Raw genomic sequence first — 14,422 nt, 5'->3', positions numbered from 1 at the left:
ATTCTACATGCAATTCAAGTTAAATATAAGTTATGGAAGGAAAAGAACTCCTTTATTGAACATCAACTATCAGCCAGGCAATGTGCTAGGCTCCTAGGGATGTAAAAATGAATGTGACCTCACTCCTGTCCTCCAGGAATTTACAGTCACATACTAAAAATGGTAATAAGAACACTCAAACGAAAGCATTTCTCCATTTTGCCTACATATTTTAAGATTTGTGATCAAGCTTAGAACCTATATTTTCAGACTCTTAATAAGAAAATCCATTAAAAATATTGTCAGAATTATTTTCTTTAACCATGACAGCTGAATTTTCCAGAACAATTTTAATTTCAAATATTCCTACATGGTATTTATGTAATTAAACATGTCATTAAACCCATACTTGATGTTGGCTTAGAGTATATGGCCACCAAGCCTTTAAGACAGAGGAGAGTAGTTTTAAAAATAAAATTAATGTTCTGGTCAGGAAGCCTTTAGGTTCTCTATGAACCACATGTGCATAGGAATACATTTAAATATACCTATTGCCTCTGAACATATACAACGTTCCCCTATGAAATTTTTAAAAGATTATACAAAATAAACATTCATCTTTATAATGGCCAAAAATTTACAGGGCAAAAAAAATTCTTTTCGGGCTTCCCTGGTGGCACAGTGCTTGAGAGTCTGCCTGCCGATGCAGGGAACACGGGTTCGTGCCCCGGTCCGGGAAGATCCCATGTGCCGCGGAGCGGCTGGGCCCGTGAGCCATGGACGCTGAGCCTGCGCGTCCGGAGCCTGCGCTCCACAATGGGAGAGGCCACAACAGTGAGAGGCTCGTGTGCCACAAAAAAAAAAAAAAAAAAAAAATCTTTTCATATGAATCATCTGTAACCTCACTGTTAGTAAACAAGTTTTCCAGAGGCATTCACACATGATTTCTGAGTACTCTACATGACACACAGAATAAGTTCACATATACATATTCATTTAGTGTAAAGAGAGGTGGTAAACTGATTGGAAAATCCAGTTATAAAAGCTCAGACTAGTATTCTGCCTACAACATTGGGTCAGTATGTCTCTTTAGTGTTCCTTTTGAAATTTTAAGACTTTGTTGATTATGAAACAACTGACAGAGACGACACATAAAATGTGGCAAAGCAAACCTGCCTCACATATTTCATCCACGTGCCTCAGTAAGATGACTGGGATCTGAACGCATTGTTTCATGTGAATGGTGTTAGGGCAGCTCTAGTGAACCATACTGCACACAAGTGATGGCTCTTGTTTTGTGTACATATACTAGATAGAGCCTTCCATTGGTATTCTAAATATATAAAGAATATAGAAATAAAGAATATTGAAATACAGAATATAGAAAGGAATATTCTATGAGGAATTTAATCCCTTGAGATCAAGGAATATTTTTTAAAAACACCATGAAATGGGCAAGCATATAAAAACTATAAGTATTTTTTGAAAAACAGTAATATTTTGCAACTGAACTAATGAAGTGCCCACATCCACAAGCATCGAACAATGCCAGTAAGTTAAAAATGTCACAGATACGTTTGTATGTATGTCTATGTATCCTCAAATAATAAGGCATATTGTCAAAGCCAAAATGGTATATTTCTTTTTTCTTTTTTTTGGTACGCGGGCCTCTCACTGCTGTGGCCTCTCCCGTTGCGGAGCACAGGCTTCAGACGCACAGGCTCAGCGGCCATGGCTCACGGGCCCAGCCGCTCCGCGGCATGTGGGATCTTCCCGGACCGACCGGGGCATGAACCCACGTCCTCGGCAGGCGGACTCTCAACCACTGCACCACCAGGGAAGCCCGGTATATTTCTTAACAAAAAATAAAAATCAATAAAAAATCCAATATTTCTTCCTTTGCTGATGAACAGAACATATATCTATATAGGAAACGTTAATTTAAAGGGTTTTTTTTTTCAGAAATGTAAAAATAATCAATTTCATATGTGAACTTTGTAAACAAAAGTATACAAATAATAAAAGTAGATCTGATATAAAATACTTTTAATAAGATATAAATCAAATGAAAATAATTTGTTTAATCAGATACAACTTAAAATTTTCTGTAAACTGCCTTAACTGTTTACCTTGCAATATTTAATTACTTAAAATTAAAGACAAATATCTAAAAATGAGAGTTTATTAATATCTCATGATCCAGAAAATTGTCTTGTAGATAAAAAATTTTATAAAAGAATTTGAAAAAGCAAATCCAAAATAAAATATTTGAAGGGTACTATTGTAAATTGCCTTTTGTTAAAGTGAAAACTTGCACAAATATTGAACTTCAATATATTTTAGTCCAAAAGTATGTTTACATATATAAAAATATAGAAAGGAATATTCTATGAGGAATTTAATCCCTTGAGATCAAGGAATATTTTTTAAAAACACCATGAAATGGGCAAGCATATAAAAACTAAATCATATAAAAAATCATATAAAAATCATATAAAATAATATAAATCATATAAAATCATATAAATCATATAATCATATAAAATCATAAAAAATCAAAATCATATAAAAACGAAATCTTTGACTTAATCAAAGAAAACTCTGCACAGAAATAGTGAGATAATTACAGCAAAGGTTGACTTAAAATACTCATAAGCCTGAATAATATTACTCAAGCACCCAGTGAATAACCTGGAGAAAATGAAGCTTTTATTGGATTGGCCACATGGTCCTCTGAAGTGGCCAAGCAAGTTACAGAATCTGGACTGGCTCTTTTGCAAACTGATTGGTCTTCTTACATAATTTTACATTCTTAAAGATTTTTCTTCATTTCTAATACAGTTTTAAAAATCTAAGTTTATTTGTAATATGTATTTGTGTCTGTGTGCACACACATGTGTATACATATTTACATACATATGTATATTTTATATATATATATATATATATATATATATATATATATAAATAAAATCATTAGTTGGTTTGAAAACTTCCACAAGAGTGGGTATGCAGGTATTCTAGTGACTATCACTTTTACAGTAGCAAAGCTACACTATGTTCCCTGTCCTTTGCTTGCAGGAGGAGGAACTCTTATTCCTTCCCAGAAGCCTGGAGATCACTTGGGAAGGGCAGGAGGTCAAGTGGAGGTAAAAGCCCTCAAGGATTGAGGTGGCTCTGCTGCAGCCATGACTGCTCCAACTAGGAAGTCTGCCAACAACTGCACACCCAGGAGTAGTGCTCCCAGAAATTGACTGTGTAAGTGGAAATTGGTTTAGGAGCTACCAGATAAGATTTTAAGATTTAGCTGGGGATTAATCTGCATTCTACATGCCAGTATTTAACCTTCGAGTTTTGACACGGTGATAATAAAATTCTGTCAGATCTTTGAGTCTAAAACATAGTATAAGAAAGGATTAATTTTTATTATAAGAGAAAATTGGCAGTTAAGTGTAACCTGAAGGTATACACTCCATGTGCTGCCCCAGGGAAGTTCATGCCTATTGTAAGATATATTATTTCCTTGGATTTCCTCTTTTATAAAATGTATTTGGACACTAATTCTATACCCTTAACATTTAGTAATTTAGAAATAACTATTGCTATTTCTTTTACTCTTTTATAAGATGTCTTATAAAATATTTATTTATATTTATGATTTAAAAGCTCATGAAATACCATAGGAACTTTTAACCTTTATCTTTAAAACCTGATTATTCTACTAATGAACTAACGTAAATTCACATAAGGGTAGAAACCAAGATAATTGCATCTTTCAACCTTTGCATTTAATCTATATTAATCAGGGTAGATTAAGGAAGATGAACAGTTCCTATTTCTCCCAAAGGGAAATACTGATTGACAAATTTTTTAAAAATGCATTATTGCATTCCCCAATTAACATCTAAATGTAACATTTGGCATTTTTCCCCAGATGGATTATTATCCATTAGGATTCATTTTAAGTTCAGTTCACTGATGATATGCATTTTGACAGGTCTTATTTCCATCATAACTTATATTTACAGCACAGCCAAGTCAAGAGAAAGTAAGCATAAAACAAGGTTTTGCTTTGAGCTGAATATATTTCAGTAGCTAAAACCAGCAAAAATCATGAAACAATTATTTGCTAGATAGTGAAAGGTATATAAAATAAATGCCTAAAGCTTTTTATATACTTTAAATGGAATTTTTAAAATGCACAAGCTGAAAAACATTATGTGAAATTTGGGAACAATTAATTTAAGAATGTTTCTGAATTTACATTTGTAATCTACAATATCCCAAATTTGATACAATATAACCATTAAATGCCAATTTATATTATTTACAACTGAGAAGAAATATAAAATAAAAAGTCTGCAGTGAAGAAAATTAAGATATTCTAATTTGATTTAGGCAGACTACACATCATTTACCCATAACATCTTCACATGCCAAAAAATTTGGAAATAAAAATATTTAAATAAAAAAAACTAAAGGTTGTACACGAGGAAATGATAGCTTGGCCATACATTCTTTCACTCAAATGGTGTGCAGGGAGACCACCGTCTTATCAACAATGCTCACACATACACCTAATTGAAGCATACTTGGTAACAAAGAATGCACATGTGAGTCCCCAAATAAATGCACACATGATTGGCAAAGGTACTTAGAATACTGAAGGCAAAATAAGGTCTGTTCCCTTCTATTACTTGTCTCTTACATTTATTCACTTAGCATATATTTAGTGAGCACCTACTATGTACCTGGCACTGTTCTAGGCACCAGAGGTGTATCAGTGGATAAAACATATAAAATCCTTACTGTTTTGGAATTTTCACTTGTCAATAAATATTTACTGTCTGCCTATATAATGCTACTACTGGAATAAGTGCCATTATGTTAATCATGTTAGTAGAAGGAAACATGGCACTCAGTGTAACTGTACTCAGTCATAGATGAGGCACTATGTTGGGTATGAAATAGGCAAGTTATATATGCATTTTGACCTGGATAAGAGCATGATGATGATAAAAATAGAGCAGCAGTACAAAATACTCTTAAGAATATGTTGAAAAAGGGATATAAAATTTAATCTCACTAAATCTTCTAATGTGTAGAAAGAGAGGTGAAAAACAAAGCAAACAAGTTGGATTATACCGACAGGGGAACATTGATTTGATTTGATCCTAATAAGAATTTTCCAAATTATTGTGAATAATCAAATATATAAAGAGAAAATAGAAAATCCATCTATTCCATATTGCAAAATAGAATGACAACAGACTTTCAGCTCAAAAATCATGACTAAGATCCCTCTTTGGAAACTAGTAAGTATGGGACACAAATTATTCTCAAAATTTTCCCTAATGAAATTGATCCTTTGTAGAAACTGATGTCAGGGAACTATTATCATAAGGTTGAATTTATGTCCACTTCAAAGAATCCCACAAACCTCAAATTCTATATTATGTGCTATACAGGAAGGGATAAAGATAACTTACAGCTTATTAAAGATTAAGTTATTAGTCTTACTTAAATTTAAAGAAAAACCTCGCCACTAAAATTTTTCTACACAACTGAAAATCATCAATTAGGTTAACAGAATTTAAAATACCCTTAGCAGGTGATTATCAACTGGAATGCATGTAGTAGTTTCTGCCATTTGTTTGGATAAATCTAACAAAAATTAGGAGCACTGCTAATTTTCAAAGGACAGAAAGACAGCATGATCTTCTAATGGGTTCAGGTGGAAACAAAACCTCACTGGTCAGCAGCAAACACTGATCCCTTCTCCACTGTTTATAACCATCTGTACAATCATTTGTATTTCCAGAGACTTGACTACAAATGTGCTGTTTTTAAATAAACTTAACTGTACCTCAGAGGTGTAATAAAAGTGAATCAGGATATTTAGAGAAAGATTATCACTACATTAGCAACATTTATGCCCACTCTCTATATACTGAAATGCCTCTGGCAGTTATAAACAGTATGGAAGAGTTACCATGCTATGTAATAAAAAGTACAAAACCATAGAATAACAAACACGTATCTGTTGTTTATGCAGCTTAATTCACACATTAATTAACATTAAATATTACTTCATGAATTTTACAAGAGAATAACAATGAAAATAAACCATATTTGCAAAGTTTCAAAAAACCAACAAATAAAAATATACAAAAATGTTCTTATATCCACATTATTGTTCATAAAAATACTAATTAAGGTGGGTAATTCAGGTTAAAATTAAGCATATCACATATTTTACTAAAGTATATATCTCAAATGACAATGAGATGTGAATTGAATATCAAAGCACAACTTCATAGAAGTCTGAAAGTTCAAAAAAGGTAACTGGAAATTTCAGTATTCTTTTTCTTATATCCCTGCACATTTTCAACTAAAAATGAACAACACTTTCCCTTGCCATTTTCAAAACAAAACACCAGATGGTCCTCACCCCCTCCCCAAAACATACATCCTAAAAGTATAGAGTAAATCAGCCTCTACACACAACCACAGACTCATGCTAGCACAGCAGGAATATACCTATGAAACATATAAAAGAGTGATGTACTGCATACAAAATTTCAAAAAGGGGAAAAATCATATTCCTTAAACTTTCAAAAGAAGGGCCAAGGTATATATTGTTTTATAATTTAGAATCTATAATTTTCACCAAAATTGTAGTCATTCTCTAAGTAGGTTAACTTGTTTTTATTTGTCATGATATACTTCCCTTTGAAAAAGAAACAAACCACTTCATCTAAAAATAAATGTGTAAGAACATACGGAAGTATTTTGTGTTATGTTGGAATATAAAATTTAAATGTTTGAAAATTCAAATATTTAAAAAGCACAGTGAAACATTTTCTATGAGCTAAAATGTTCAAGGTTTATTGAAAAAAATAATGATATTTTATTTTACTTGGGTGATCCAATTTTGGACTTTTCAGTCACAAAATATGGGGAAGAATTAAAAATAATAATTTTATCTCCAAATTTAAGAATATATTGTCAGCTGGGAGGGAAAACTCTAATTCTTACTATATTGTTACTGACATTAATTTAGCAGAAGAACTGTCTAGACAGATTTAAATCATAGGTCTATTTACTTTTTCCCATATATTCAGAAATCATGATAACAAAATTTTTAATCAACATTTTTACTGAGTCCCCATAATTTGAACATTTGATGAAAATGTTTATAGTTTCACAAATCGTCAACATTCTTCTTACACTCACTGGTGTTGTAGTGATGCTGCATCTGATAACAGTTAAAAGCTTTAAGAAATAGTAACAATAATCCTGTTTTATCTGAATTATTAGCAGTTTATGGTTTATCTAGAATCTCACTTCTTCTTTTGGCCCAGATTCATTTTTCTTTAGGTCTTAGAACCTGAGCTCATCTAGGTAGCTGTTTCCTGCTCATTTTATATAATCTTACTGGTAAATAAATCATTTCAGTTTATCATTGGGTTTGGCATTAACAATCATTTTTCCACTTAAAGAATATTACTGGTCGTACAAATAGACACGACCATTTCTCTGTCTCAGACTCGAAGATGCAGATTACAAACATTTGCTTCACAGTAAATAAATATCACATTAGGAAAATTTAAATCATCAGTCACTTTTTACCAATATTTGGTAGCTTGTTATTAACTTGGAAATATATCTGTACCAAAACAGTAAAAAAAACCTAGTGAAGTAGTATATTGGGGGCTCTATTTTTAGATATTCCACTGAGCAAAATTGCCATTAAGTGATACAGAGATCATAAGGGGCTGAGAAAGGAAGGTTAAGAAGCAAAATAAATAAGTAAATAAATAAGTAAATAAATAAAACAAGCATTTAGAAGCAAGCAACACATGCAGAACAAGCAAGAGATTAGTTTACATGAAGAAGAGGCAACTTACATGGCTGTTGAGAAGAGAGCTTCTGTGAGTGGACAGACCGTCAGACTTTTGCAGCGTCTCAATCGCCATTTCAATCTGATAATAGATGTCATTAAAAAAAGGGCTCAAGACAAGATAGTAATAAAAGGCTCACCAGAGAATTTTTGATAGATTCTTTAAAGTTCAATTTCTTCTTCAATGGTGGCTAATGAATAGCTCTCACTAAATGTGTATTTCCTCCTTCCTCCCCCCAATCCCAGAGAATAACATAAAAATAGGCACACTAATAATAAGCTCAATCACAAAAGTAAACCTTTTTGAATATTCCATAATTATAATAAGAAGGGAGACCTGAGAAGCAGGAACCCCAGAGGATTGTGCTAGTTAAATAAAATATTCTTGACTTTCGTAGTTCAACACGTGAGAGAGTAACCGCTCTCTTTCTAAACAGTCTCCCACCCAAAGAGTATTTAATACTTGTTTCATTCTGTCACAAAAGAAAAAACTACTACAGATTTGTGTTTTATTAATATGCATTAGTATTTTAATGCAAATGTGCAAAGACACCTTCATCAATGTTCAAAAGTTTCTAAATCTATCCATTCTTCTCTAAACAGTGTACTAAAATTTGGAAGTGGAGGGTCATTAGTATGAACACATTTAGATGTAATCATGGTCCCTACATCACAGTTTATTAGGGTGTGGTGGTGAGGCAGAGCTATTAGAAATGATAGCAGAAATGGAATGTAGAAGAGAAGATAATTCAGAGCCAACAAAGAAAAGGGACAATCACAGAAACAGTTTTATTCTGTGTAATCTCAGCACACCATGAGCAATCCTAACACCTTAATTAAGTAGCAGGTGCCAATAATAAATGAGATGCACTCTTGATAACCTCATATTTAAAGATCACTATCTCTCAGCTCCTAGCACTATAGCACTTACTGTAAGATCAGGTTCCAAACACCCTGTATTTGATTACTGGATTCTATTAACAATATTAACCACAGTTAAATTAAAAATCACACTATATAGGAAAGAAATCATTATTTTTATTTTTGCTATCTGATCAAATCAACATCCCTATAAGCAGTTATAAAATATGTTTCTGGGGCTTCCCTGGTGGCGCAGTGATTGAGAGTCCGCCTGCCGATGCAGGGGACACAGGTTCGTGCCCCAGTCCAGGAAGATCCCACATGCCGCGGAGCGGGCCCGTGAGCCATGGCCGCTGAGCCTGCGCGTCCGGAGCCTGTGCTCCCGAACGGGAGAGGCCACAACAGTGAGAAGACCGCGTACCACAAAAAAAAAAAAAAAAAAAAAAAAAAATTCATGCTTTCAAACGTAGGTAACATACTTTACATTGGCTATGAAAATTAATGATGCCTTAAAATTTCAACATACTGCCTCCCCGCACCAAAAAAAAAAAAAAAAAAAGATGGATGGCAAAATCCATAGCAAAGCCAAAGTCTTTTTATTCCATCAATTTTACAACTGCTTTATGGTGGAATACTTTATATACAGAATGTTCAGTCTCAATTATGTCAACATTAAATTTAATTTTCTTAGGAATTAGTAACTTTAATTTTATGTTAAAGAACAAGAACAAGTTTCTTGTTCTTCTTCCCTAGAGTTAATAAAATGTAATACAGAAAAGAATGTTAGGTAGAAATTATAGAAAAAATACTCTTAAAGTATATAATAATTCATAAGATGATATAATACTATTTATTATATGATTAAATTTTTTTAATCACAAAATTAAGTAAACTGGCTTCTGAAACACTCTTTGCCAGATGGAATGTTAATGTAGTTCATCATTATACTTGAAAATAAACTGAAGAAAATGATATTGTACAAAACAAAAAAAAAATTATGGCAAGGGTAATGTAAATGTAATGAGTAAACAAACATTTTACCAAAATGTTAAACTAAAACTATAAAGGACCTCAGTATTACATCTCTTAAAAGGGCATCAATAAGTGCTCTTGTTTTCAGAGAGAAAACATATATCGGGACTTCCCTGGTGGTCCAGTGGTTAAGATTTCACATTCCAACGCAGGGGACGTGGGTTTGATACCTGGTCCAGGAGCTAAGATCCCACATGCCTCACAGCCAAAAAACCAAAACATAAAAAACAACAGAATCAATATTGTAACAAATTCAATAGAGACTTTAAAAATGGTCCACATGAAAAAAAACTAGACAAACAAAAACAACCAAAAAAACATATATAAAAAGACAGCTGAAAAGCCTCATCCTCATGTGACTGCAAATCACTTCTAGGAAGAATTTGCTCAAAATTCAAATTTGCTAAAATGACTACCTTTTCTTTAAAGTTTGAGTGTGGAAAATTTGAGGTTAGATTTCAGTCTACTTAAAAATAAAATGATCTGTATTTTGTGATTTCATAGGTTTAAGTGAAAGGTAAAAATTATCAAAAATATAATAGCTGAGCAATTATGAGGGAGAAATCCATATCTGGCTTTGTATGTTAACAGCAATTTTTATTTCTATATGACTAAAGGATTTGTGGTTGTTTTTGACAATTAAAAAATAAGTATGGTAAATAAACATTTTCCATTTCTTCCCTAAACTAATTAAACTTTAGACTATGAGTATACCTTAGCTTGTTTTTAAAAAATCAATTCTCTGAACTAAGGTACAGTGCCCAGTTGTATCTCTTACTGAATAATCATCCTAGGACTGACTCGTCAATAGTGCACATTTCTTCTCCACGATTATCTAATGCTAGGATACATGGTGCTTGGCAGTTTAGACTGGTTCATGATGATCCTGAACTATTGCCTCATAATCAGATAAGAAGCTATGGCAACTCCTCTGAGATCAAATGATGGGATGTTCCGTTTGAGATGAGATGTTTACCATGGAAAGACAGGCTTATAGAGCATTAAGTGCCATTACTGGAGGGGGTGAGACTTACAACTCGCTATGTGAAAGAGCAGGTAAGAAACTGATAACCATTCCAGCCACAATGAGCACATGAATTCTTAGAAAAATCACTCTTTTCTGGAAGATTAAAAAAAGATCATTAGCAATATACTAGGGATGAATTAAAACCCTCCAGGTTTGCCAGCTAAAACAGGATTCCCATGAGAATGGGAATCTACTCTGAGGGTGGTTATCAGTCAAAGACAGAAACCTTGGTCCAGTGCTACTGCAGAAACACTTTCAGAAACTGGAGAAGAGGATTTTGCACTGTGTTTAGACACACCACTGAAATATTAGAGGACGGGCAGGCTTCTGGGGCAAAAAAGTGATAGAGATCAATGAAAAGTCTTCCGGCCATAGGAATTATAAGTGTGAGACCACCAGCCTCAGATGCTACCCCAACAGAATGCCTGACAAAGTCTGAAGAGTCAGAGCTCAGGTAATGTGACAAGCTTCCTACATGCATAGGCCAGGTTTCTTTCTGACCGCACATTAGCAGAAAGACGAAAGACCTCTTTGCAGTGTGTCCCATAACAAGGCACTACAGAGAATTATTCAAAAAATCAGACCTGGTTTGAGCACTTGCTGAGAGTAGTTCACAGTGAAGACTATTCAGGAAAACAAGACTTTCACCAGAGAGTGCAGGGACACCCATGAGTTTTGCTGTGAGTGAAGCTTAATTTGGGCGAAGAAAGAGAGGAAGGTAATACTAGTTGCCATGAGAAAACAATGTCTGACCTTGTGTCACCAGTTAGGAACTGTAGAATTAAAGTGAATACAGGTGTGACTCAGCTCCCCCAACCAAACACTGAATTCTCAAAAGACAGAATTCCAGGGAATGGTATAAGTGGTTTCCCTCATTTGGGCACAAGTGATTTCCCTCCATACTAAGAATGGAGTGCTAGTTAAAGACTATGACAACTATTTTTTCTTCTGAAATAGAGAGTGGCATGGTCACAAATGTGATACAAATATGACCACATGGCAACAGGAAGACCTTAGTTCTTGTGTGGTAGATTTGAGGAAAAAAATACCTGGGCTCTGTAAGGCAGAAGAAACCCCTATTTGTTTGGAATATAGAAAGTATGCATGTCTGTTGCAGACTGCACCAGTGAAGAAACTCTTCCATGATTTCTCAGGAATTAGGAACAGAAATCAGTAGGAACAGGGAGAAGCTGTATTTCACATCCAGGAGGAAAAAAAATAAAGCTCAGTGGAGCTCCTACAAAGAGACAGCAAACCCTCTAAGAAGGACCTGAAGGAGACAGGGCACCTATTACCTGATGGGGGATAGATACACAGTATGATAAACATGTGGCCTAAAACACAGGCTGCAGACTCTTTCCCAGTCACTCAAATGCTAATGCTGCCTTGTTGGAATCCAGGGACAGGTGGAGAGTCTAAGCACCCAAGGTCACTTGAGGCCTGTAAGATATCCACCCAAGAATCAGTGTACTGAAAAGGACAACAGAGAAAAGGCACACCTAAGCCCTTAGGAAAAGAGGTTGAGAGAGCAGAGAAGAGGGGTCAAATGATGTCTGGATGTCCAGTAAATATTCTGTTTATATTCTCCTTTCCCAAGCTCAAAGAAGAGATCAATATTGTATTTTTACTAAGGCAGCAAATACTTCTTTTCATTATTTATTTATTTATTTAAACATTTTTATTGGAGTATAATTGCTTTCCAATGTTGTGCTAGTTTCTGCTGCATATCAAAGTGAATCAGCTGTACATATACATATATCCCCATATCCCCTCCCTCTTGTGTCTCCCTCCCACCCTCCCTATCCCACCCCTCTAGGTGGTTGCAAAGCACCGAGCTGATCTCACTGTGCTATGCGGCTGCTTCCCACTAGCTATCTGTTTTACATCTGGTAGTGTATATATGTCAGTGCTACTCTCTCACTTTGTCCCAGCTTACCCTCCCCCTCCACTCCGTGTCCTCAAGTCCATTCTCTACATCTGCGTCTTTATTCCTGTCCTGTCCCTAGGTTTATCAGAACCATTTTTTAAGATTCCATATATATGTGTTAGCATACGGTACTTGTTTTTCTCCTGACTTACTGCACTTTGTATGACAGACTCTAGGTCCATCCACCTCATTACAAATAACTCAGTTTCATTTCTTTTTATGGCTGAGTAATATTCCATTGTATATATGTGCCACATCTTCTTTATCCATTCATCTGTTGATGGACACTTAGGTTGCTTCCATGTCCTGGCTATCGTAAATAGAGCTGCAATGAACATTTTGGTACATGACTCTTTTTGAATTATGGTTTTCTCAGGATATATGCCCAGTAGTGGGATTGCAGGGTCGTATGGTAGCTCTATTTATAGTTTTTTAAGGAACCTCCATACTGTTCTCCATAATGACTATATCAATTTACATTCCCACCAACAGTGCAAGAGGGTTCCCTTTTCTGCACACCCTCTTCAGCATTTATTGTTTGTAGATTTTTTTGATGATGGCCATTCTGATCGGTGTGAGGTGATACCTCATTGTGGTTTTGATTTGCATTTCTCTAATGATTAGTGATGTTGAGCATTCTTTCATGTGTTTGTTGGCAATCTGTATGCCTTCTTTGGAGAAATGTCTATTTAGGTCTTCCACCCATTTTTGGATTGGGTTGTTTGTTGACATTGAGCTGCATGAGCTCCTTGTATATTTTGGAAGTTAATCCTTTGTCAGTTGCTTCGTTTGCAAATATTTTCTCCCATCCTGAGGGTTGTCTTTTCATCTTGTTTATTGTTTCTTTAAGGCAGCAAATACTTTAAAGAGAACAATGTAAAAAGAAAAAAAAAGCATTTCCCCATTATTTATAATTCCCCATCGTTATTTATTATTGGTATTTATAGCTCCTCATTGCCTTTTTTTTTTAATTTATTTTTATTTTTGGCTGTGTTGGGTCTTTGTTTCTGTGCGAGGGCTTTCTCTAGTTGCGGCAAGCAGGGGCCACTCTTCATCGCGGTGCGCGGGACTCTCACTATCACGGCATCTCTTGTTGCGGAGCACAGGCTCCAGACGTGCAGGCTCAGTAGTTGTGGCTCACGGGCCTAGTTGCTCCACGGCATGTGGGATCCTCCCAGACCAGGGCTCGAACCCGTGTCCCCCGCATTAGCAGGCAGACTCTCAACTACTGCGCCACCAGGGAAGCCCCCCACCATTGCCTTTTAAGGAAGGAGAATCCTTATCACAGGATGGCCCCTTGTTTTGCAGAGTTAGTATCAGGTTTAAGTGCTCTGCTGAAGGGTTGAGAGATTTGAGGAGATGGGGATCTGGGCACACTGGCAGTGAATGCTCATTGGTAGAATGAATGGACAGACTGGGGGGGACAGGTTGTGCAGAGAGGCTTTGAGGGACTGTGCTATGGAGAGCGTGATGCTAAACCTCAGCTCTTTCCTCTACAACATCTTCAGTAAAATTGATGCCACTCACAGACACTTCAGGTAAAAGTAGTCAAGACTGGCTGGAGCACAGGGTTCATTTAGGGGCAGCTGATGATGTCAAAAAGGTAAACCTCAGTTTCAAATGCAGGGAAATGCGGAGAGGTTCGGAGCCTTTTTAAAATTGTTGATATTAATTTTATCATCACCATTATTTA

General features: G+C 35.2%; 1 protein-coding gene across 7 annotated transcripts in view; it reads right to left on the bottom strand.

Annotated features, from left to right (window-relative positions):
- Nucleotides 1–14,422, bottom strand: part of RFX3 (regulatory factor X3) — a 294,590-nt gene that overhangs the window by 70,363 nt on the left and 209,805 nt on the right. For 6 of the 7 annotated variants that reach the window (XM_059071874.2, XM_059071890.2, XM_067040150.1 and 3 more), the window contains one exon: nt 7,890–7,964. The exons of the other annotated variant lie outside the window; for it this stretch is intronic. In XM_059071874.2, coding sequence (XP_058927857.1) covers nt 7,890–7,964 — 75 coding nt within the window. The remainder of the gene's footprint in view (nt 1–7,889; nt 7,965–14,422) is intronic. 7 annotated transcript variants of the gene reach the window in all.

Source organism: Kogia breviceps, chromosome 8, assembly GCF_026419965.1.
Source record: "Kogia breviceps isolate mKogBre1 chromosome 8, mKogBre1 haplotype 1, whole genome shotgun sequence".
Classification (NCBI taxonomy): Eukaryota; Metazoa; Chordata; class Mammalia; order Artiodactyla; family Physeteridae; genus Kogia; species Kogia breviceps.
The sequence above is the reverse complement of the archived record's forward strand: the minus strand, read 5'-3'. Positions and strand labels throughout refer to the sequence as shown.